Here is a 25248-nt window from a genome sequence, read left to right on the forward strand (position 1 = left end):
CAAGTGGGGTTCTCCCCGGCTGGTGGAATTTGGGGGGATCCAAAAAGATAGGGGTTAGCTGAAAAGGAGAGGATTTTTTTTTCTTTCTTTTTTTTTTTTTTTTTTTTTCTTTTTTTTCTTATAAAGATTCTAAGAAAAATTCAGGGCAAGAGGGATGAGGAAGGGGGACCCAATTTAGCTCAGTGTCCACAGACTTTTTCAATGCCTCTTAGGGGCCTCCTCAAAGAGGGGTGGTCCCCGCTTCCTTCCTCTACCCAAGGTCCTCTCCCCCCCCAGAGCGGCTCAGTTCCAAGGAAGTTTGGCACTTTTTTTTTTTTTTTTTTAATGGGGAAACTAGGGGAGAGTAAGTTGGGAGTTGAGGAGAGGGGGAAGACGGACACAGGCAAAGATAGAGACAGGACAGAGGACAACGGGAGCCACAAGGAGAAAAAAAGAGAAGACCATAGGGAGCAAGAGAAAGAGAGGCGAATGTTCTGGAAACCAGAGGGCAAATGAGAAGGAATAGGGAGACAATTCAATGCAGCAAACACTTATTAAGCACCTACAGGGTGCTGAAGAGCAGGGTGCAAGGAGGCCATTCAGAATTTCTGATTGGCTAACAGGGAAGGGGGTGGGGTAAAGAGGCAGTGGGTTTTCCAATAAACTCCATTTCTGACCCCGCATCTGTGTCCCCTCTGGACAAACTGCAGCACAAAAGATTGAGGTCAGATTGCAGAAGGGACTTTCAAGGGATGGGGAAGATGGTGGAGTGAATTTCCCAGGGTAAAATGGGGAAAGATGTGTGGCTCCCCACTCACCAACATGGTGAGTGAACTAGCTCACCAAGCTAGCAAACTACCTTTCAGATAGCCCTGGCTTGTGGGGTAGGGGGTCCCCAAGAAATATGAATGGGGATGGCGTTTGTCACACAGATACCCAAGGGAACACTTTTCAGGAGGCCCAGCCTCCAGAGCCATGTCTGTGTGAGAGGAGTTCTGGACCCTGCTGAATGGAACCCAGACTCCAGCGAATGAGTTCATAGAAAGCAGGGGCAGCCAAGCTGAGGATGCAAATTATATGAAAATGAGCTTTTTATCCCACCCCCCCATGCCTGGACCTTACTTCACCTCTCCCTGGCTCTCTCCCCTGCTCACCAGGGCCTGGGGGCTCATGGGGGATGTTCCAGCTAGATACTGTAATACCCACGTGTGGGTGGAGATACTGTGAAATACTGTAAGGTCTCTTGAGACATGGAGGGGAGCAGTGGCCCGCCGAGTGGGCCCCACCTCCAACCCCGGCAGCCCCCAACTGTAGAAGATATGTACAAAGTTATGTCAAGAATTGTTTTGGCACTCGGATCTCCATCTGGGCTCAGTCTGGAGATTAGGGGTGGGGGCAGCAGCGATAGGAGGTGGGAGGTGGAGGTGGAGGAAATGGGGTTTGCCCTTCACCTTGGAGATGGTGAGGGCATGGAGAAAGTCACCCCAGTGCCCAAGTTCCAGCCTCCTGTTGGGTGGAAGGGCTGGGGTGGGAAATTCAGTGCAAGGTACCTCGAAGGCTATTGCTTTCTAGGGATTTTCACATTTTGATTTGGGGGTGGCTCTCTAGCGGGGGATAGGGGCCTTCCAGGCTTTAGGGGGTAGGAATTGTCTCTGTGGCTTTTCTTCCCACCTTTTTAAAGGAGAGAGATGAGGAGGCCAGATTCCCCCAAAGCCATGGAGAAGAGAGGGGTCTGGAAGACCTAGGAGGGGGACAGATGCGGGAGAGAGCAGACATGGGGTGCCTCTCCCCCAGAGATGCTGATGATGGAACCAGAGCGCAGAGGGCCCTGCTTTGGGTTGGAGGAGGTGGAGGTCTCCAAGGGGGAGGGGCAGGTGGAGGAGGGTAGAGTGGGTCTCAGCTGTCCTAGTCTATAGGGTTGTCAGGATCTGACATCTCAGTTCACTGACGGGTCCTTAGAGCTGACTGCAGCCGTGGTGCTAAGCAAGCCACTCCTGAAACAACTGTCAGGGCTGCCCAGCCTGTCAGACTCCATTAGAATATTCTAGTTTCTCAGTGTCCAAGGTGAGTGCACCAAAACATTCTGATCCATTAGACACCTCCAAATATGCCAGCTTGCTGGAAGCCACCAGGTCAGTCAAAACCATCCGAGCACGTGAAGCCTCTGGCCCGAGAGACCCTACCATGGCGGCTTACTGAACTACACAGGGCCACGCTGGCCTGACAGAGCCACTGTACACATGGCTCACCAGTCAACAAAACAAAGCCACACAGACACAGGCATGCACACAGAGGGCAAGGGTGGGAATAGGGGGTCTTGAACAATGGTTTTCACTAGGTCCATCTCCCACCTCTCCCTGCCAGGAGAATTCATAGTCTTGGTGTGTTTGGATGGAGATGACCCTGATGGTATTCTTTTTTTTTTCCTCCTCAGAATCTTCCAGAGTGGATCCAAGTCCCACCCTTTATTCTCTTCCCAGGCCAACACCCACCAAAGAGAGGTGTAGGTGGAGAAGGAAGGTCAAGGACTAGCCACTATCCAAAACAGGAAGTGCATGCTGCATCCCAATGACATCACAGGAAATGACCTTGAGACTCCATAGGAAGTTCATACCCCCTGATATTGCTGAAGTGACCTTCAAGAAAGGGCTCACTGAGACCTCATAAGAAGTACTCGTCTCTCATCATCACAGGAAATGATTTCTGGGGAACTGCTTCCTGTGACATCTTATGGAGTGCCCAGAATCACCCCAGAAAGTACTTGACTCAGCAACATCACAGCAGGGACCCTTATTCCCATTACTCAAGGAAAAGCCACAAAGATGCCACAGCAAGGTTTTCCAGCCTCTCACAATCTCACAGGACTGGCCCAACCCCAGAGCTGGCCTCCTTCCCCAGCACCATCCCTGCGCCGGTTCAACCTGACAACCAAAAAGTAAAAATCCCACCCAGGAGGGGCAACTCCAGTGCGGGCAGAGTAGCTGAGGAAGTCTGGGATCTCTGGGGTCCCTGCCCCATTTCCGCTCAGACACCTTGGCCACCTCTACTCCCATCAATTCCCTGGGATCTAGAACTGAAAGCAGAGAGGCGGGCTGTTGTGTTTTGGGAAGGCCCCTCATTCCAAGTGACCCAGAGGCTCCCTTCCCTCCTCCCATATGGAAACAAAAAGTTATAAAGGGGGGGAAGTCCTTACCAAAAAAATAAAAGAAAAAGAAAAGAAAAAAAGAGAAAAGGAGAAAAAAGAAAAATAGGAGGGAAAGAAAGAGAAAATAACGCTTTGTTTTCTATTAAAATCAACAAAATGCAATATATACAGATATCACACAGACCTGGGCCCTGGGAGAGGAGGGTCAGGCCCAGTCAAGCACAGGGAGGGGGAGGGATCAGCTCAGGGCTGGGGCGGGGGCTTCTGAGCCCCCGCCCCAGCCATCGCTCAATCCTGCCTATGACTACCAGAGGGGAGGGTGCAGTCAGGCCTACCCCAGCCCCATCCCGAGAGGAGCAGGACTACACCAAGCTGAGGTCAGGAGCTGGGGGAGGGGGAGGGGAGGAGGAGAAGGTGGAGGAGGGAGAAGGGTGGGCGCACACACCACAGGCCTCATCCCACTTTCTGGGGGTTTGAGGCCCTCACCCCCTGCTCGTAGGTGACCCGCTGGCTGATGAGGTATTGAGCGGCTTGCGTGGCCGCGGGGCTGCCCGTGATGGTGACCCGCCGGTTCCGCGTGCCTGGCAGGAACTCGCCCTTCTTGGAGATCTGGATGCGGGCGCCTGTCAGCTCCTGGTACTCCACCAACGTCTTGCCCCCCTTGCCCAGGATGGCTCCCACCAGGTTCTCAGGCACCGCAATTTCCACCAGCTCCTTGGCACTCTCAGCGGCTAACTTCTCTGCCGTCAGGAAGCCCCCAGCCGCCCCTGCCGCAGCTGCAGCGGCCACCAGCGGGCCACCTCCTCCACCCGCACCGCCACCTGCCCCGGCCCCGAGGTAGCCATTGGCGGCCGCGGCCAATGCAAAGGACCCCAGGGATCCGGGTGGCGGCGGCGGCGGCGGGGCGGCCCCTCCGGCTGGCCCGGCCCCGGCCTCACCCGCGTAGGATGCCAGGAGGTTGGCTGCGGCGGCGGCGGCAGGGTTGGCACCCGCGGCCACTGCGGCCAGGACGCCGGAGGCTGCGGCCGAGTTGAGGCCCAGGCCCAGGGAGTTGGTATTGTAGCCGTAACTGGCCAGCGTGTTAAGCGCCGTGCTGATGGCCAGCAGGTCGGTGCCTGAGAAGGCAGGCAGGGCGGCGGGAAAGGCTCCCACGCCCGCCAGCCCCGCGGGACCCAGCAGGCCGGAGGCGGCGGCGGCGGAGGCAGCGGCCGCAGCCGGCAGCACATCAGCTGGGCTGGCGTACGGCGAGCCGGTGGGATTGGAGTTGGCCACGGGACCAGCCACGTTGGCGTAGCTGATGTTGAGGCAGCTGCTGCTCTGGGGGTCTTCCTGTACCTTCTGCACGATGGCGCTCACAGCCTTGTGCACCTGCTCCGGTTCGCCGCTGACCGTCACCACGCGCTCCTGAAGGTTGATGCCCTCGGGCTTCTGCGACAGCTGCACCCACGCACCCGACTGTTCCATGACGGCTTTCACCGTTGCGCCCCCCTTGCCGATGATCAGGCCCGCAGTGCTGTTCGGGACGATCAGCTTGGCCTGTGTGGGGGAAAAGATGGAGGGTCTTTATGGTGGTACTGGAGCCCGGGGCAGTCCCCTCCTTCCTCGCATTCTTTTCTAGTGTCTAAGGCCAAGCCTCCAACCCGTCCCGATCCCCGCTGTGGTGAGGGTAATCAACCCGTGTCTCACTTGTGGTAAGCCACAAACCCAACCCCAGCAAGCCCACTTGATAGGTACCAATATGGTCCTACTGGTTGTTTAAAATACTGAAATATTTCCACAACAGTTGGTGAATGAATAACTGGGATTCCAGGTTCTCTCAGTAGCTCCTCAGCCACCCTGTCCCATATCACTGGGACCCCAACTACCTCCCTTATATCTGCATCTAAAAGCTTAATGGCTGACCCAGCGGGGGGCCTGCCAGGATCCTGCACCCACCTTGCACTGTGACCCCGCCTTCTGTCATTGAGTACTTTGATGTCTGGTGGAAAGGCTTCAAGTCTCAATTTACAAGTGAGTCACTTGAGGCTTGGAGGTAAAGGGACTTGCCCTAAGGTCATCCAGATAGTGAAGGAGTTGGAGTCCAGCCTCTGGGCTTCCTGGTCGACTGTGTTCCCCACTCTATGACACAGTCTCCTCACTTAACCTTTGAGTTGTTGTTCTGGATGGAACTGTGTCTTCCCCTCCCCCTGCAAATTCTTATGTCAAAATCCTAACCCGTAGTACTTCAGAATGTGACTGCTTTGGAGACAGGGTTTTTAAAGAGGTAATTAAGTGAAAATGAATAAGTGGTCCCTTATTCACTGACTGGTGTCTTCAGAAGACTAGGACACAAGCACACAAGGAAGACTTCATAGTCTTGGGTATTTCATTATGGCAGCCCTAGGTTACAAACACAGTTGTTTTATCTGTAAAATTAAGATAACATAAAGCCTTAGGTCTGAGAAGGCAGAGTTACAAAGGAGGCCTCTCATTTGAGGACAGTGGCTCCTTTTTCAGCTGCAGGGCAGCTTATCCCTCAGCTACCTGCCTACTCGAGCAGCTGCAAATCTGGTCAACTTCGATTCCATGGGGATATTTTAAAACCCAGAATCCCTTTCATATCTCCAAGAACATTGCTTTCTCCTTCCTTTCTTCCCTCCCTTCCTTTCTTTCTTTTGTTGGGGACAGTAATCAGGCAGTGTTCTACCACCCAGGTACATCCCTAGCCACCTCGAAGAGATGCCTGGACATTTCTCCTTCTCAAAAATCTTTCCCATGTCCCCTTAGATTTGTGGATTCTCCACTCCCTACAACCATCTCCAAAGCTCGCACCTCTGCCTCCCCTTTCCACCTGCAAGCCAGTGGCAGAGGAGGATTGGGCAATTTGTGAGGCGCAATTTTAGTTTACAAGGACTGGGGGCAGATGGGGACATTCAGTGGGCAGGGCCCTCAGTGTCTGCAGCCCACAGCTGAAGGTCATTTTCCCACAAGGAAGAACTGTCCCAGGTCTTATGTGACTACTTTTGAATATCTTATTGGACATTTGTGCTGGCGAAATGCCTGTTTATAAATCTCTGGGTCCAGAACAGAACCCCATGATACATGCTAAGTATTTTTGAGCTATGGAAATTGTCAGTAAATTGAAGGGAGATTGCTTAGTTCTGAAATTTACCAAGGGAGGGGTCCATCATGTTAGAACACCCTGACATCAGTAGGAATGCCACTTGGATCATTTAAGTCTCCAGGACTGCATGTCACATCACTTTGTCTCTGTAGCTGCACCACTTGGCTGTGTCTGGGTGTGAGCTGTGACTATTTCATTACATCTTCTACTGTGGTTCCTGTGGAATTTTTTTTTTTTTTTTTTTTTTTTTTTTTTTTTTTTTTTTTTTTTTTTGCGGTACCGGGGATCGAACTCAGGGCCTTGTGCTTGCAAGGCAAGCACTCTACCAGCTGAGCTATCTCCCCAGCCCCTCCAGTGGAAGTTAATCTTATTTTATAACAAATAACCTTCATTTTATTTCTCCTGTATTTAAAAAGGTCTCATGGGATTAAAAAAAGTGTGGTATATCCATACAATGGAATATTATTTGGCAATAAATTTAAATGAAGTGCTGATATAATCCATACTGCAGCAAGGATGGATCTGGAAAGCATTATGCTAAGTGAAAGAAACCAGTCACAAAGGCTACATAGGATTCTAATCACAAGAATGTCCAGAATTTTGCAACCCCACAAGGACAAAAGATAGATTCTTGGTTGCCAGGTGATGGGAGAGAAGGATTGGGGGTGATTGCTAACAGGAATGGGGTTTCTTTTGGGGATGATGGAGACATTCTGGAATTAGATGGTGGTGATGGTTGACCTTACAGTCTATGATTCTATTTACATGGGTGTCTGGAATAGGCAAATCTACAGCCAGAGAAAGTACATTAGTGGAAGCTTAAGGACAGAGAAAGGGTTAGCTGGAGAGGAGGAAGGTTGAGGGATGCCAGTTTAGGGTATTGAGGTTTCTTTTTGGCTTGGGATGTAGCTCAGTGGTAGAACACTCACCAAGGCTCTGGGTATGTGCAAGGCTGTGGGTTTGATCCCTAGCCCCTCGCAGAAATGTTTCTTTTGGAGGTATGGAAAATATGGGTGGCCTGCTCCAAGGTAATCATTCAGTCAATGTTAACTGTGATTGCTGTTTTCTCAACAAAGTGAGGTCCAAATCCTAGTTGGTTATTTATACCTGTGTGACCTTAGGCAAATGCTTTCACCTCTCTGTGCCTCAATTTCCTCATGTCCAACAGTAGCATAACCACAGCTCCCCCGTATAATTATTGAGAAGATTCAGCAACAAAAAGTGGCTTCTCAATACTTGGCACATGGGAAGTCCCAAGAAAGTGGTAGCTGCCTTCATGATAGACCCTGAATTGTAGTATCATGGCATCTTAGAGACAGCACAGGTACAGATCCACAAAACTTGGGAGTCCCAGAATGTGAGAACAGTAGAATCAGAATAATAACAGAAGCCTAGAGTCTTGAAATCACGGTCACAAAACTTCAGGAGGCTTAAAGGCAGGCAGAACACAGACTATCTTCCCTAGGATTTGCAATCCCATGGAAAATTTCAAATACTAATAGCAGCAGCAGATGACACAGGACTTAGCATTTGGTAGGAACTTTTCTAAAATTGTTTTTGAATAGTAATTAACTTAATCTGCACAATGAGGTAGGCACTATTATTATCACATTTTCTAGACTGGGAAATGGAGGCACAAAAAGGTTAAGTAAATTGTGCAAGGTGACACAGGAGTGAGTAGTAGAGCCAGGATTGGATCCCAGGTCTTATCAGAAATTCTGATCCAGTGGTTCTAGGCTAGGGCTTTGGAATCTGGATGCTAGGGCTGAGAACAACTGGTTCAGCCCAGAGGCAGTAAACTGGTAGTCCTAAGGTCATAGTCAGCTTACAACCATATTTTCTTTGACCTTCATAGTGTCTTTTAAAATCAGTTGAAAATCAAAGATTTGTGGTTATCTCTTGAGAAGTTTGGAGGACATAGAAATGCTTTGTCCATGTTCCCCAAGGACAGGAATGGACAAAGTGGAATTGAGTAGTAACTGCTCCCCCTTCAGAGGTCCATGATCCTTAATATCTTATGTTCCCTTTCTTGGAGGCATTTTAGTTTATAACTCCTGGTTTTATCCACATACTACAGTGTAAAGAAAGAGAAACTGAGGCCTACAGGAGGGCAGGGGGCCCTGAGCAAGACAGCAGGTCAAAGGCAGAAAAGGAGTAGACATTATCTTCTGACTCAAAAGTCCCATAGGCATAACAATGGCAAAGGATTTTTTTGGAGAAATTTCGATGCTGTAGGAATACATGCTAAGTACTTTTCAAGCATCAAGAACATTAACCACCACCCTTAAGTAGGCACCATAATGAATCTCAGTTTACAAATGAGAAAAACCACACATGGAGAAATCAAGTCTTGCCCAAGGTCACACGAGTAGGAAGGAAGAAAGAGTAGAACTCAATTCAATATCTAACTCCGGAGTTGGAGTCTTCAGTCATTATCTCTCTCATTCTTTGGAAGCATCGAATAATAAGGCAGAGGATAAATCCTGGTTCTGTAACCTCTCGACTCCGCTGTGCGAGTTCCTGTGGATTAGGGGGAGGCGCTGGAAGGCTGAGGCACAGATGGTGCTGACCCCATTTTCCCTGCAACATCCACAAACTCTCGATGAACCCTGAGTCCCTTGTGGCCACGATCAAGGCGGAGGGCAGGGGCAATCCTCTCGCCTGTGTAAGCTGTGGATAGCAAGCTGTGCTCTGCGGGCGGGAAGGGATTCAGGAGAGGCCGAGCAGGGCCTGAGGAGCAGAGCCACTTCAGCACCAAGGACAGCGGCCGCGCTCCGCGCCCCAAGCCCGCTGTCCTTTTTGGGGAGCGATCCACCCAGCAACGCTCCTCCAGAGCTCTCCGCCCGCCATGTCCCCACGAGCTTGAGGGAACTCAGGTTCATGGTCTCCCCCACCTCAGGTTAATGCCAGGACCCAAGAATTCCAGATCCCTGGTCTTCGTCTTTACTTTCTAGGCGGACTTGAAGGAACTCCCAGAGGCGGCGCGCCCGCCCGCGCAGGGCTTCTCTCCTCCTTTGCACTAGGTGCGTGTGCACACGGGGTGAGGAGGGCAGAGAGAACGCGGAGCGCGCGCAGCTATCCGGCGTTCCTCCTCCCCTTGTCCGCTCGGCTTCAGGACCACAACTAAGGGCGTTGCCCCGAGTCCACCTGTCCGAGGCGGATCGTCGTCATGGCAACCAGAGAGGCTCGGGAAGCGATTGGCTCGCTCCCTGCCACGCCCCTACGCCACCGCTTCCCGGTAACTGAGGCAACGCAGGGGCGTGGCCCTCCCCGCTCCCATCCCTTCCTAGAGAGGGCAGAGTGGGACAGGGACCCGCCCCGACTCTCGCTAACGAAGCACCAAATCTGCCCCCATAACGGTAATTATGGGGGAGAGAGAATAAGAGGTCATTTCTAAACTTTATTGGAATGAGCTGCCACTGAGGTCACTTCCGGTGAGTACAGGAAGTCGGAGGCAGGTTGCTCAGAGAGACAATGGGATGAGGTGGGAGAGAAGGATCTAGAGAATCTCAGGAAGGGTGGATGAGTGGGAAGATCCCGGCCAAATTCTCCCTAGGCCTTTACTCCTTCTGAAACAAGCCCGCTCCAAGTGGTCTGGATTCCTTTCTAGACTATCAGCGCTGACTCCCTAATAATATGAAACACTAGCATGTATTTGATAAACTTTTTAATGGGAATTGTCCCAATCGAACCCTTGCGCAGGCATCTGGGAGGAATGTTGCCTCCTGAACCTCACCAGCTTTACAGCAGCCCGCTCTACCCCAGCTGACCTGCTTGGCTCTGTCGGGGTTCATCGTGGTTTGGGGTTGAAGGATGTTGACCACCTCAGGCTTGGTCATCGCTTGAGGGATTTCTCGGACCTTCTCGGCAATAAAGCTGTGCACAGCATTCAAGGCCTCTGCTGTGCCCTGTACTAGGCATACCCGCTCTGTGGTTCCTGTTGAGCAAGGGAGAGAGAGGGCACACTCATCAGACAGGAATGGGGACATTCCTGAGAGACAGGCCCCATTTAATGGAGGGGACAACTGAGGTCCAGGGAGTGGACCTGATTGTTTCTGGGCCATACAGTGAGTCTGGGCAAGCTGGCATGGATACCCAGGCCACGATGGGTAGCTGGGAGAATGAATGGAATCCTTGTTTTATAATCTACACTTTATCTCCCTCCCCTAAAACAACCCCGGGGGATGGAAGAATGATGCTTAAGTGCTTTGCGATGCCCACGGCAGCCCTGGGCAGGGGAGACAGGGCTCAGCTGCCTCTTCCCAGTTCTTGCGGGCTCCCTGGTTGCTTTGGCAACCATTCACTCATGGCCCCCCCTCCTTCTAGAAGCGGAGCGCTCAGGCCTGCAGTGGTTGCCACAGTAACTGGAACCCCCTTATCGGTCTGGCTGGCCAGGTCCTCAGCCCACCCCCAGGGGGATGAGGGACGAGGCCCCGTTGCCATGGCAACCCCTGAAAGCCTGCAGCGCAGGCCTCTGGGCTTTTGGAGAGGATGGGGAAGGGTTGGGGGATGGGGGAGGCAGAAGAGAGGCCTGAGTGCCTGCCTGGACCCACCAGATGGAGGGCTGAGGGGTGGGGGAGGGCAGGGGTGTGGACAGGGGTGTGGGTCAAAGGCAACTCTTGGAGCAGTGGAGACTGAGGGACTGGGAAAGGGGAGTGGGTGACTTTGTTTGCTGGACGTCCTCCAGCTTCTGGCTGCAGTTCTGACCTGGGCATCCTTCTCGCTTCTGTGTGTTCTGGGTAGGGCTCAGGGGAAAGAGAAGCTGGGTGGCATTGAGGTATATGTGTGTGGAGAGAGACTCTGGGTGACATTGTGACTACATGTGTGTGTGTACCTGGGGTGGGTGTTGTGTGTGCTTGTGTGTTCTTGGGCAGGACAGGCTAGATCACCTGAACTGGTGTTTGTGTGTATAAGAGAAAGAACAGGAGAGGCTTCCATAGAAACAGACTAGGAGACGCAGTAATTTCTTCTGGTACTGGGCCCGTGTGCACCCCTGTGTGTGTAGGAAAGACTGGTGTCGCTGTGATGATCTGTACATGGTTTGTAAGATTGAGCGAAGTGTGTGAGAGAAAGAAACAAAGAATGTCACGAAGCGACACTGAGGCTGTACGATGACTGTGCCCCTCATTGGTGGTGGGTGTGTCTGCATCCGTATGAGCAAGAGAAAGATGTCACACATCTCCGGTGATCACAGACACTCTGGATGCCTGGTGTGTGGCATGTGTCTCTAGGCACATGACCCTCTGACTGGCACGTGTGAGCACGAGGAGAGACAGAGGGAGAGAAGGCTGGCTCAGGTGAGACTTGGGATACAGATGTGCCTGTGCGGTCGTGCGTCCCAGTGTATGTACCACCGCCAGACAAAGAAGCCTCGACTGTGACTGTGTGAGCGCGTGAATGTCTGAGCGAGCCGGGCGTGTTCGATGGGTGAAGTGTGAGGGTCAGTCTCCCTGGGGTTGTGGGCTCCATCTGCAGGACCCAGTTAGCTCCCTGGATTTGAAAAAGCTCTTGAAGGTATGCCAGGCTCCGAGTCTGTGTGTCTGGGACACTTGGCAGCAAGTGCCATTGTCTGGCCAGCACTTTGGTGCAGGGTGCTGGTGCTGTGACCCTGAACTCTCGCCTGCCATTGCTCAGCCTGGCATGCCAACCTTGCCATGTGCCTGGGTGTCACTGTCTGTGGGTCACTTGTGTAGCTGAAAGCCCCCACCCCCTTTGGGGCACGATCCTCACTCTTACTCCCTCCGCCCCAGAACAATAGCTTGGTCTGAGCCAGGGTGAGTCAGCGTGCAGGCTGCCTCTGTCTGGGTGTAAATAGGAAAGGGTGTGGGTCGGGCTGGAACTGGGATGGAGCAGGGGACAGAGGGGAGGGGGAAGCCCCAGGAGGCCCCAGGGAGAGCCTGACTGCAGTGGCCAGGCTTCCTTCCAACTTGGTGACTGTGACCTCCCACCCCTGTAGTCCTTAACCTGAGGTCCGAGGGGTTTTTCAGGGGGCCCAGTTAAACCCTGAAAAAAAGCCCATAGTAACAGCTGGCGATTATGTAACACTAAGCACCAGGTACCATTTTAAGCCCTTTGCATGTATTTATCCACTTAGAATACAAGGTAGGCAGTATTCTTCTCCCCAATTTCCTGCTGAGGACACTGAGGCACAGAGAGGGTTTGGATCTTGTCCACGTTCACTCGGAACAATTAGGTTTTGAACCCAGATATCTGGCTTCAGAGTCTGTGCTCTTAATCACTATGCTACCCTGTGCTGAATTTGGGGTTCGTGAGTGATTAGCTCTATGTGTATGTGTTGGGGGAATAAATGACTGCAGTTTTGTTTTTGTTTTTAACATTGAGAAAGAATATGTATGAATTTAAGGAGGCACTTAAGATTTTGTTCTTTGATGCAAGCACATTATAAATTAATAAAAATTATGAAAACAATCAGCGGTGTGAGTCTGTGCTTTTCCCCCAGAAGTTAAGGTCCAGGTGCTCAACATGAGAAGCTGTTTTCACTTGGGATGTCTGACTGGTGAGGAGTCTGGGAGGCCTTGGCAGATACCTGCTTATTTCTGGATCTGTTTCTCCATGAATGGAAAGGATTGAATCTGGAGTGTTGGGATCCATTTTCAAGAAGGGGATGCCCTTTGTGTGTTCTGCCAGACACAAGTGCAGGGTTTTGGTGTGTGTGTGTGTGCCTGTCGGTTTGTCTGTGTGTCTGTGTGTGAAACTGTGAGGCCCAGAGGACCCTCTCAGCTTTTCCACTGTCGTTTCTCACTTGTTCTCTATGCCTCGGCCACAACACACAACAAACTTCTCAGCTTTAAACGTGGAGTTTTTTCCTTCCTGGAGTGTCCTTCCCTGCTCTTTACCTAGCTCATAGCTCACTTATCTGTCTGGACTTCCCTTCCTCACCTCCCTGGGCTTCTCCATTCCAGCCCTGGATATTCTGGGTTGTTACTGGTATGGGCTGTCTCCCTGACTACCATGAGGTCCAAGAAAGCAAGGCTGGGATGCTTCAGTTTCACTGTGTCCCCTGTCTCTGTCCAGCCCAGGGCATAGAGGGGGTGCTCAGAGGATGTTTGTTGAACGAATCAATGAAAGGATCTTCCCCAGAAATGGAGGGAAAAATGCTTTTTATCTCATGCAGTAGCATCTCTATTTTCTGTGGATCCCAGAAAATTCTTGAGACTGTAGGAAGCTGGGTCCTGCATCTCTGAGGCCAGAGCTGGCACAGGCTGTATGATTTGGATGTTCCAGCTTGGAAGTGGGGCTGGCTGCTCGTCCAGGGGCTGTGGAGAGACCCTGGTTCATGCTGCCCATCTGCGTAGTGGTTGGTCTCAGAGAACCAAGACCTGTCCCATTTTCTGGGTTTCTTAGCAGCTTGTGGGGCAGGTCACTGAGTTGGGAGCGGATGACATTGTGTCACAGAATGCAACCCAGGGGGCAAGGAACCAAGTGTCCTCAGATGACTATCCTAAGCAGAAGTCTTATCTACATCTTCCAGGTTAGAGAGGTGCAAGGAAACTGGGCCAGGGCGGAAGAGAAAAGGGGATGCTGTACTTGGGCCACTAGATTTTTCTCTAAACTCTCTGCCAAAGCTGCTTAGTGAACTGGGAGGGAGGGATGCAGGGAGGTGCGGGGGGGGGGGGGGGGGAAATGAAGGTGTCCTGACCCTGCGCTCCATCTCTGCTGTTTGACCTAAAAAAATCCAAGGGGATTAGGAGTGAACTAGAACCAGCGCTGGACTAAAGATGTAATTTGGGGGCCTCCCCTAGATTCCTAGATGTTGAAGCTCAGACACTGGCCTTGGGAGGGAGACATGGAGGGGTGAGAGATACTGAGGGGTTTTAGAGAAAGTGGAGGAACCTTAAAAAGTGTACGGTTTCGGGCACAGAGATGGAAACAGAGTGGAGGCAGAGAAGGGGCTGGGTTGGGAGCGAGGAAGAAGAAAGTGTGAAGGAGCTGAGATTTAGGAAAAAGAAATATAAAGGGAGAGGTGGGCAAGCAGGAGTAGAAGCCAGAGAGGGGATGAGGGGACAAGGCAGAGAAAGACCCCATGGCAGGTGTTGCTAAGCATCAGCTGAGTGGATGAATGCAGAGTTCTGAGAGGGAGAGGAAGAAAGGGGGCGACTCAGAGGTGGAGAGAAAGGAAAAGGGGAGGCGGGAGGATAGAAAGGGGAGGGCAGGCAGAAGGACACACAGAAGGGACTCAGCCTCAAAGGACAGGAGAGGGGACATACAGACAGATCCCGAGAGAGGCACAAAGAGGGGCAAGAGGAGGCAGAGAGAGGCGGAGGCGAATGAGAGATGCAGGAACAGGAGGAAGAGACACATCAGGAGTAACCCAGAGGGAGAAGCCAGTGAAACCAAGATGGGGCAAGATGGGGTGACAGAAATCCAAAGGGAAAGAGCCGGGGTACGGCAACACAGACGGCTGGCCCCGAGCCCCGAGGGACACCCTGGCACCTGCCTCCCTCCCGCCCTAGCTCCTCCAACTGACCCGAGGGGGCAGGTGTGTGGGAAGGGACACATCTGCCAGCACATCATGCAAATGAGTCCATGAATATGCAGCAGGCCCATTGTCTAGCCCTGCCCCCACCCCCATCTGCTCAGGCCAGGCCGCTTGGGCTGGGGCAGCTCTGTCCCCTTAGGGGGAGGGAGGGAAGGCCCCCCATCCCTCTCCCAGTCCCTGGGGTAGCCTCATCCAGGGCCCAGGTGGAAGGGAAGGAGGAAGAGAGGGAGGCCCAGGTCTCTGCCTGGGCCAGGGCTCACCAGGGTAGAAGTCTTTGGACTTGGACAGCTTGATGGTGGCTCCGGTCTCCTTCTGCAGCTGCACGATGGTCTGCCCGCCCTTGCCAATAATGGAGCCGGCCGCGTAGCTGGGGATGAGCACCTTCAGGAAGTATTCACCTTCCTCTGCAGGAGCACACAGGGTGGAGGAGAGTCACTTCCAGGGAGGCCCCAGCATGGGTGGCCAGAGGAGAGCACAGGGACACATAGGTGCAAAACCGGGAAGGCAGCAGTGAAGGAAAGAACGCTGAGCACAATCTCCATTCATTCATTCATTCATTCATTCATTCAACGAGTAGATCCTGAGCAACGGTTTGGGGAAACAGCCCCTGATTTTGCAGGCGAATAAGGCCAAAAGAGTTTCCGTGATTTAGCTGAGAGCTCACAGGAGGGGGAGACAGACTCTGTTTCATGTAAAATGGTAGTAAGTACTAAGAGTTCAAGAGGCAGGGAAAGGGGACAGGAGGGTGTCGTGGGCTGCGATGTCGGAGACGGAGGCCAGGAAAGCCTTCTCAAGAGCGTGGCATTCCTTATTCATCACACGCTGCCGCAGCACCTGGTATGCACCACGCTCTGCTCCAGGTCCCCTACAAATACCAGTCCTTTTTGACTTTTACCCTGGTTTCATGGGGGAGGTACTATTTAAAAACCCATTCTACAGATGCAGAAACAAAGGCGAAGATATGGCTGAAGCTCAGAGAGAGAGGAGGTGGGCAGAGCTGAGGTCTGGACTCAACCTGGCCCCAGTCTGTGTTTCGAACCATAAGGCTCTGGAGGAGGGGACAGGACCATGTGGCTATGTGGTGGGTGAGCAAGTTGCAAAGGCCCTGGGGTCACACAGTGCATGGGCTGTTGGAGGAAGAGAAAGGGGGGCCAAGTCTGACTGGGGGCTGATGGGAGAAGTGAGAGCAGAGGGGCTGGAAGGGAGTGTCGGAGCTTGGGGACCACCGCTGTGGCTTTTACTCCAAGTGAGGTGGGAGCCTCAGGAGGGATGTGAGAAGCAAGAGCAAAGAGCTGCGTGTCCTGAGAGGAGGTGAGCGCCGTGGTACGGGCAGGAGGTGACAGTGGTCAGACTGCTGGGTGGGAGGTGGAGGAGGGCCAGCGCTGGACATGCTCCAAACCCTGGCTGTTCGACCAGTGCTTCACAAGCCTGGTCTAATCCGTCCCTCACAGCCTCCCAGTGAGCAGCACAGAAAGAGCTCCTCTTCTACACCAGAGGAAGCTGAGGCACAGAGGGGCGTGGAGGTGTGACGGCGCCCGCCCAAGGGCACCAAGACTGTTGCCAGGTTATTAAATCCAATTGGTTCTGTCCTGGTATGTCCTTGCTTAACATCCTCCCCTCCCACCATGATTCCATGTCAGCCTCAAAGATCTAGAAGTGGTGCCAACGGTTGGTGGGGCTTCGGTCTTTTTTCTTATAGACCAGTTGGCTGTGCTTATGGCACTTCATTAATGCAGCCTCCAAGCAAGTCCTAACCTCTCTTACTGTCTAACCAAACTGTTGCCCCTTGTTCTCCCAGGGTAGAAATTCTGGAGCCCTCTCAGTAGAAGGCACTGTGTTTCAGCCCCTCCCACCTTTTCAACTTCATTCCCTCATCTCCCTCTACAGGCACCAGACTCACTGTCTCTTGTTGTTCCTCAAACATTCACTGCTCCCTCCCACCCCAGGGCCTTTGCACATCCTCTTGCCCAACATGCCCATCTCCTTCTTGTCCTTTAGGACCTCACTCAAATGTTGCTTCTTGGAAGCTTTCCTTGAACCTCGAGGATGAGAAAGACCCCTGTTTCCTGTCTGAGCAATTTATCACAGAAGTCCAGTGTGAACCACATGAATAGAGCTCATCCCTGTGTCCCAGGGACTTGGGCAGTGTACAAACACATAGTAGGTATACATAAACACTGGGAAAAGGAAGGGGGATCAGGTCACTCTGCTTTTTAAAACATAAGGCCTCAAGCAATCCCCTAATTAAAAAACACCCTTTTCTTTTAAGTAGAAAAAGCCCATTTTCAGTGGTTCACATGAAATCCCAATGTTGGGTCTGGGGTACGACTCAGTGGCAGAGCATTTGCCTGCCTGGGTTCCACCCCAGCACTTCAGAGAAAGAAGAGGAAGAGGAGGACGAAGGAAGGTGGGGGAGGAGGAGGAGGAGAAGAACTCTAGTATAAAGCAGGGCACAGAGTAGGCGCTGGGAGTCCTGCCCATCTCCACCTGGTCCCTTCAGAGTGAAGGTTCTGGGTTCCCTGAAATGTCTAGGACGGGACCGTGAGGAAAGAGGGGCTGGATGTGGACTCGCAGGCATGGGGAGGGGGTCCCCTGAGCCCAAGGCAATCCTTGTTAAAACTGCCTGATGAGAACATGAAGCCTATTAGGTAATTTACCCCCTAGGGTGCCTTCCCATCCATCATCCTGACCCCTCCTGGTTCTACTTTCTTCCCAGGGCTCACAGAGGTGTCCCCTCTCTGCCCCTATACCTGTCACAGAGGTGGGTTTCCTTATCTCTGGAAGGCTCAGAAAAAAGGGGAGGGAATTGCTCACCAGTCCTCCTTCAATCTCCCCACTTCTCTCCTGAGGGCGGAAGGCATTCACCTCTGAAGAAAACTGGGGTACCCCTCCCCATTCTCTGCTTCCTCTCTCATTTTCCCTGGAGCTTTGTCTGAGACTGGATGAAGCAGCAGACATCACCCTAGACGCCGTGTGGATTTTGTCACTGATGGCTGTACGTCTTCTGGCAAGTTTCCTCACCTCTTTTGGCCCCCGCTTCCCCATCCATAAAATGGAGAAGGTGATGGCATTACTGTTCAGGCTTGTGATTCACCAAGTTATGAGATGCAAAGGACCAGGATGATCGGGGCACACGGAGCGCTTGAGAAATGTCAGAAATCATTATTATCATTATTATTATTATCCACTTCATGAACACAAGCCAAGTGTCCTCACAGTGCTCAGCACAGAGTGCTCTAGAAAGGGGGGAACTCCTGGCAGACTTGGGGCTTCTGTTGGGAGGGAGACCCCACTTCTTCCATCACCTCTCCACCTGGGGGGCCAGCCCAGGCTTCCCCTGCTTCTTGGAGAAATGTCCTCTCACTGACACAAGGGACACCCTGTCCCTGCTCTCCTTCCTTGACCTCTTTCTAGGTCTGCAATGGAGAGGGATGAGCTGAGACCTTCTGCCCGCAGAAGCTCAGAACTCCAAGTCCCAGAGTCCCCACCGTGGACATCAGTCTACTTCTGGTCCTTTCTAGAATCGTCCGTACATCCTTCCTGTTTGGGGGTGTTTCCTGCCATCTGAGTCCCACCTCTGCTGGGGAGAGGCCAAGCCTCTGTTTCCCAGCCTTCCTTGTAGCAAGGGCAGGGACGTGACCTCAGCTGAACTCGGGAGTCCCCAGACATCACTGGCTCCTACCCTGTTGCAACCACCGAGTCTGAACTTTCTCTGCCTGTGAGAAAGTTCTTCCTTCTGCGGAGGCAGAATCTAGATGCCAGAACTCCACCCCACCTACTCCCAGCCCTCTCTCATCCCTTCCCTTGGGGTCCGGACGGCTCCTGTGACCCACTGACAGTGACTGGCAGCCTGCAGATGACAGCTTCATCTCCCGGGTGAGCCCATCTCCCTCCTGCTGCAATCTGGAGCATTTTCACCTTGGGAGGAGGCTGGGCTGCCTTTCCCCGAGTCGCTGAGTCTCTGGCCTCCTCCCCTCGTGCCTACCTCCCTCTGGGATGCTTCTGGAGGCTTCCAAAAAATCCATCAGTGCTCCTCTCACCCACAAATAGTGTCAGCCCACCCAAGAGCTTGGGGTGTCATAGTATGAATGCCACAGAGTTGACTCTGTGAGGGGGCTTGGACCTGTGGGGGTCACTAAGGACAAAGTGGAGCCCAAGGCTGAGGTCAGGAAGGGGTTGTTTCTGGTGGCAATCCATCCAGAGGGAACAAAGTTGGGGTGCTGTTCTAGGTACCCGCTGTTGCTTGGGGGTTGGGAATGGGAGAGTTGGCGTGTTCGACAGTTATGAGGGGGCTGGGGTGTGAGGCTGGCGTTGTCACTGGGAGCATGTGGGGATGTCACTGGTGGAAGACGAGATGGCGAGGGCGTGGTGTGGAGTGATGATTCTCTCTGTAAAGGATGGTGTGCTTGTTTGTGTGAGAAACCAGAACAACGTGAGGGCGCTTCTGTAGGGATGGGAAGCGGAAGGGTGGGATGGCGGCTAGAGCTGCGGCTGTGGCCAACAGAGAGAAGGGTGCAGGGGTACGATCTCCTTGGGGTGAACCTCTACTGGATGACAAAAAAAAGGATATCATCCCATTCTTGATGACACTGATGAGAACATGGCTGTTTCCAGAGCAACTACCACCCGCCATGCCGTGTGCCCTGCCCTTGACCTGCACGATCTCACTGAACGCACTCGACCACCAGGGAGGTCAGCCTTACTGTCCCCATTTTCCACACGGGGAAACTGAGGCTCAGAGCAACAAAATCACTATCCTGAGAGTTCCCTGCCAAGCACTTAACAGTGACAAGATCTGAACCTTGAAAGGGCTCATTCGGGCCCTGCCCTGGGTACACTGTCTTTGGGTTTAAGAATATGAGAGGTGAGACCTGGCTGCTGCATGCTGTGTTAGGGGTAAAAGACAGGAGTGTGTTTTTTTTTTTCCTTCTGTATTTTGGTGGCCAGGGAAGCAACGGAGGTTGGAATGCAGTCAGGTCATGGGGAGTTATGATCTGTACTTAGGGGACACTCTTTATGAATGTCCCGCCAGAAGGGGTCTTTTCTTTCTCTGGACTGCCTGACTGGGTTTCCATCCAGCCTCTTCACTGAGCCCTCTTGCCTTTATGCCCCCCCTTCCTCCCCACGGTGTCTGTCAACCAGACTAGTGCCAAGAAGTCAGTCAGAACAGCCACCATCTCCTCTGTTTCTCCCACCCAACCCCAGAAACAAGCAGGAGGGACAGGCTGGCACCAAGGGCAAGAGCTGGCTCTGTCCAGTCTGCCACTACTTGCTCTGACACTCTAGAAACTCCTCACCACCACAAGCCTCAGTTTCCCTATCTGAACACACGGTTCACTATCGCGTCTAGCCACACCATGGAGCCAGTCTCCCAAGTTCAAATCACGACTCTGCCTCTATTAACTGACATGAGCAAGGCACGTCACCTTTCTGTAATAGAACAGTAAGGATTTAATGATCCGTGTTAGGCACATTCCATAATACTTCCTGGCACATTTCAGCACCATTACTATAATTTAGCTATTACTAATAATTTATTATTATTATTATTATTATTATCACATCATAAAGCATTGGGAGAAGTAAATGAAATTCCATGTAAGGTATTAATAATATTGGTAACTATGATTACATCATCACTAGGGTTACTTGGAAAAGAGGAGGGGTTGACCCGGCCTGCCAGTTATTAAGGTCCATTATTGAAAGGAATCTTCAGTTTTGAGGTCAAAGCCCTAGACCTTCGCTTGCCCGGCTCTTGAGTATTTCCATCAATGGAGGGCCATCTCTTTCCCTCTCCTGGCCTCAGTTTCCCCAGGGTGCTCCAACTGGAGGAAGCCTGGAGGGGAGGGTCCCTCCAATGAACTCCCTCATTGTAGTTTCACCACTGGTGAGGGATGCAGGATAGCACAGGGGGTAACTACGTGTGCCAGGAAACCAGCAGCCCAGGGCTTAGGAGCTGTGTGACCTTGGGCAAGTGGTTGCATTTTGCTGAACCTCACTTTTCCTCATCTGTAAAAAAAGTAGTTCAAAGCATGTCTCCCGAGGGTTCTTTTGTTTGCTTTTCCAGTGCGAGGGATTGAACCCGGGGCCTGGCACAGCCTGGGCTGTCCCACTGAGCCACATCTCCAGCCCAAGGGTGCTATTGAGAAGTTCACCCCTGCTCAGAGCCTGCTCATAGTAGGTGCCATGTAGGTGGAGGTGACAGTCTCCAGCAGCAGCAGCCGTAGTGCTATGTTCTGCTGCGGAGCCATTAAGACAAGGGTGGAAGCCCTCACCCCAAGAAACAGCTGGGTCAGCCAGGCCTAGGAGGTCCCCGATCTCTCTAGGACTGGGAATGGCAGTGGGGCAGGAAGAAGGGAAGGAAGTTGGCGGGGACACATTCATGTGTGTGCTGGGGGTGGGGGTGCAGGAAGAAGGACAGGAAACTCCCTCCACCCTTCCCCCAACTTCCCTTTCCTCCAATTTCTGCTGGACACCCTCCCAGGCACCGAGGGGGTCCCTGATTCCTGTCCTACCTGGATGGACAGGCTGCTATTCATCTAGGGGAGGAGGTGGGAGGCCCCTACCCCACCCACCCTGGAGCCAGGCAGAGGGAAGGGCGCACTCTGCCAGAGGCCATCCCTTTCTCATCCGGAGGAAAAGGCCAGGGGAAGTGGAGATTTTGGCCAAGGTGACCGCGGGGTGGGGCTTGTCTGCTCTGGGGTCTCCCTCTTTACAGGGAGCTGGAGTGCTGGGCTGAGCACCCCGAAAGCTCTGCATCCCCCGCCAGCGAGGTGAGTACTTCATACCCAGCTTGGTCCACACGTTGCCCCGGGCATGCACAGGAAGGGCCCTTCTTGTCTCACAGACACACCTCTGTGGCATCAAACCTTGTTACCTTATGCACACACGCACGCGCATGCCGTTCCTTGTCACACACACAGAATCGCCCCACATCTGTGGGGTCACACACCAGCCGTTTCACACACACCCTTCCCTGTTGCATGCACACGCACACCTTGCCCCCAGGGTGTCACGCACACCTCCCCTGTTCCTTGGGAACCATCAATCCCTGTCCTCCTTACACACCCTCGTGGTTTCACCCACAGCCTGGCCTCTCCCTCCTCACACACCCACCTTCCCCTGTCGCACACACCCCCTCTGATGTCACTGTTGCACACCTCCATGTGTCAGACCCAGCCACAGACTCTCCGGAGTCACACCCACACCCCTTTCTTGTCACATCCCCTCACCAGCTTCTGGTCCCACCCGCCTGTGCATGCTGTATCTCACACGGAACCCGCTCCCTTGGTCCACACAGCCTCTCCTGGCTCACGCCCAGGGCCACCGCATTCCGCGTCCCCCACACACCCCCTTGCTTGTCACACACACCCTCTCTCATGTGTCACAGTCCACCATGGCCCCTCTGGGGTGACAAGCATGCACCTTCCCTTGTCACGTATGCTCCTTGAGGGTCTCAATCATGGAGCCCCGTCCTCCTTATTTAGTCCTGTTTCTTGCACACACACACACACACACACACACACACACACACACACCTTCTATCCCATCATACCTGATGTCACACATTCAGGCCTTGCAGGGCCCACACAGACCCACACAAACACACCTGTCCTAGACTCACGTTCTCCCACCCAGCTTTACACACCCGCCTTTCCTCTATGTCACCCAACACACCCACCTCGCCTGTCCCCACGCACAATCCCTGTGGCCCACACGTCCCTCCCTTGGGGACAGCCCTTGCTCGGGACATCCCCAGGGAGCGAGGCTGGGAAGCTCCGGGTCCATAGGCCTCCTTTACTCCTTCCCCTCCCCCCGCCAGGACGCGCAAGCCGGGAAACACCCCTGCCCCGCAAGGGTCACATCACACACCCCTCAAGGACACGCAGACACCCTCCCGGGGGCACCCACGCCCCCATCCTCCGCGCCCCCCCAAGGACACTCGCCCCCCCCTCCCCCCAACCCCTCTCCTCGAAGACAAAGCTCCCGCCCGGCCGCGGCGAGAGGAGGAGGGGGTCCGGCCTCCTCCCACCCCTGCCCCCCGCCATGGGGAGGGCGCCCCTCCCTCCGCAGAGCCGTGCACCTGCCAGGGGAGGGGGGCGGACAGAGAAAGGCGGGCCCCCGCCCGCGCCCGCGCCCGCCGCAGCCCTCGCTCACCTCCCGTGTTGCTGCGCTTGGTGCAGACCACCTCGGGGGGCGTTTCGAGGGGCCTCTTGCGGGAATCCGGGGCCTCGGGCTCCATGGGGGGGGCCTGGGGCGGCGGCTGCTGCTGCTGCGGCGGCTGCGGCGGCGGCGGCGGCGGCTGCTGTGGCGGCGGCGACGGCTGCTGGGGAGGCTGGGGTTGCGGCGGCGGCGGCGGCGGGGGCGGCGGCGGCTGCGGGGCCGCGGAGGCCGTGAAGAGGCCGTGCACCGCGCCGGCGGCCATCATCCTCATGGTGGGGGGGCGGGGGACGGGGGACGGGGGAGGGGGAGGGAAGGGGATGTGGGAGGGGGAGGGGGCGGCGGAGGGATGGGGGAGGGGGAACCCCGGAGAGGGGAGGAGGGAGGGAGCTGCTTCTGGGGGGCTGACAGAGCCTGGGAGCGGATGTGAGCAGGATGGGAGGGCGGAGGGGGTCTCCGACAGAGCCCGGAGAGAACTGAGGGGTGGGGTCTCTCTCAAGATCACGGAGGCCGGGGACTGGCCGCGCCACTGGGGGGACAGGACCCCCCTTTCTTTGCTGCCCGGGGCGGAGGGCCGAGCCCCCCAGGCCCTGCTCGGGGCGGGGGGCCGGAGGTGGGAGGCGGAGGCTGCCGCTAGTGGGGGCCCCGGGGGCGGCGGGCGCGGGTGGCAGCGGCGACTGGGCTGGCGGTGGCTGCTGGCCCGAGCATCTTCTTCCCGGAGGCTCCCACAGCGGCCTGGCCCCTCCCACCCGCGCGAGGTCACGCCCATGCCGGTCAGGGCCACGCCCTTCGGCGCCCCCATTGGTCCACTCTTGAAGCCTGGACCACGTCCCTCTGGGTTGGCCACGCCCCTCACGGCGGGGGAGAGAGGGACCCGACTTCCCCCACAAGATATAATAAGGACCCTGTGCACCTCCACTGCCTTCTCCACCCTCACCTTCAATGAGCGTTTCTTGAGCATATATTATGTACCAGGACTGGTTCTAAGTAAGTAAGCACTTCATAGACGTTATCCCATTTAATCCCAGTGCAAACAATTTTGTGAAGGACTTTTATTACTCCCATTTTACAGGTGAGGAAACTGAGTCTAAGAGACCTGACCTCACTTGGACAAAGTACATTTAGTTTTTCGGTGTCTCCTAACCCGACAGCATGGAAATTCCCTTTCAAACCTTCAGTCAATCTCATGTAGAATCAACACAAGGTTGCTACATGGCCCCAGAGAACTGAATTCAGTGAGCCCCTGAGTTAAAACAGTTATAGTCCTGAGGCTGGTACACAACTGCCTCACTTCCATCCACAGTACTTGTGGGCCAGCTGCTAACGGGTGAGACACCAGGATACTACAGGGAACAAAACAGTCTTGGCCCTTGTAGAGTATTACCATTCAGGTCAGTTAAGAAATTCTGATTTTTTAGATGATAAAGTGGAAGCCTTGGTGACATGGAGTGTGACTTGTTCAGAGGCACACAGCTGGACAGAAGGAAAATCGGAATTTCAACAGAGGACAAGCTTAAGTTCAGAGGCTGAAGTCATTGGAAGCAGGGGGTTCTTCTTTGGAATGAGATCATTGATAGTAGTCTGTGTTCTCTGATACATGAATTACCTTCTCCTAGATTCCTGGTCTCCAAGGATTCCTTCCTTCCTAGTTTGGCCAGAGGCAAGGTTAGACTCAGAGGGGGCCTGAGCGAGAGTAATTGTGGCAGCTGTGGGGGTCCGTGGCATTGGGATCTGCTTCATTCCACCTGCCCCTCCCCTGCTACGCTCTCAGGTCCCCAGAATGGGGGGGGGGAGCAGATGGCCTGGGGTGGATGGGGTGGCTGCCCATCTGTCCCCTCCCCCCCATTGTCCCTGGAGCCAAGGGGGATGGGAGGGGGTTGTGGTCCACTGCAGTCTGGATCCTCCCCCTCTATCTTCCTGGAGGGAGCTGAGGAGCTGGTTGTCATGGAGACGGGGAAGAGGCGAGAGGGATGCAGGGAGGTACTGAGGTCAGGCTGAGATCTACACCTTAGGCCCTTTTAGGTGGAGGCTCACACCACACAGGTATCCAGTATTCCAGGATCCATGGAGTTGGGGGCGAAGGTCCCTCTCACATTCTCACAGGCCCTGCTGTGGATACACAGGTGCATGGACTCAACACAGTTTCACACAAGCACACTGATGCATGAACACTCCCAGGAGATAGCCACTGTGCACACACGCACACATCCACATGCACACGTACCCACACTCACCTCGGATGCACATTCAGTCGTGCGGCTCCAAAGCCACCACACGAGCTCTCACACATGAATAGATGCAAATCTAATATCAAGGCAGTCACAAATAATACCCAGGCGTACGTGTTCAAGATTCACCACA

General features: G+C 53.9%; 1 protein-coding gene across 1 annotated transcript; it reads right to left on the bottom strand.

Annotated features, from left to right (window-relative positions):
* Nucleotides 1-262: 262 nt before the first annotated feature.
* Nucleotides 263-23616, bottom strand: NOVA2 (NOVA alternative splicing regulator 2). The gene is made up of 4 exons (XM_079117419.1): nt 22885-23616; nt 14988-15131; nt 9998-10164; nt 263-4660 (listed from the first exon to the last, which is right to left on the bottom strand). The coding sequence occupies exons 1-4, from the start codon at nt 23159-23161 to the stop codon at nt 3578-3580; spliced, it is 1671 nt and encodes a 556-aa protein (XP_078973545.1). The 5' UTR covers nt 23162-23616; the 3' UTR covers nt 263-3577.
* Between the last annotated feature and the right edge of the window lie 1632 nt (nt 23617-25248).

Source organism: Sciurus vulgaris, assembly GCF_902686455.1.
Source record: "Sciurus vulgaris genome assembly, chromosome: 17".
NCBI classification, from domain to species: Eukaryota; Metazoa; Chordata; class Mammalia; order Rodentia; family Sciuridae; genus Sciurus; species Sciurus vulgaris.

Bases quoted from the DNA above. Each gene is read 5' to 3' on its own strand.
- NOVA2 (XM_079117419.1), bottom strand. From the start codon at position 23,161: ATGAGGATGATGGCCGCCGGCGCGGTGCACGGCCTCTTCACGGCCTCC. The intron at 15,132-22,884 runs GTGAGCGAGGGC...GTGCTCCTGCAG, and splicing joins CAAGCGCAGCAACACGGGAG to AGGAAGGTGAATACTTCCTG. The intron at 4,661-9,997 runs GTCAGCTGGGGT...TCCCCCACACAG, and splicing joins ACCCCGACAGAGCCAAGCAG to GCCAAGCTGATCGTCCCGAA.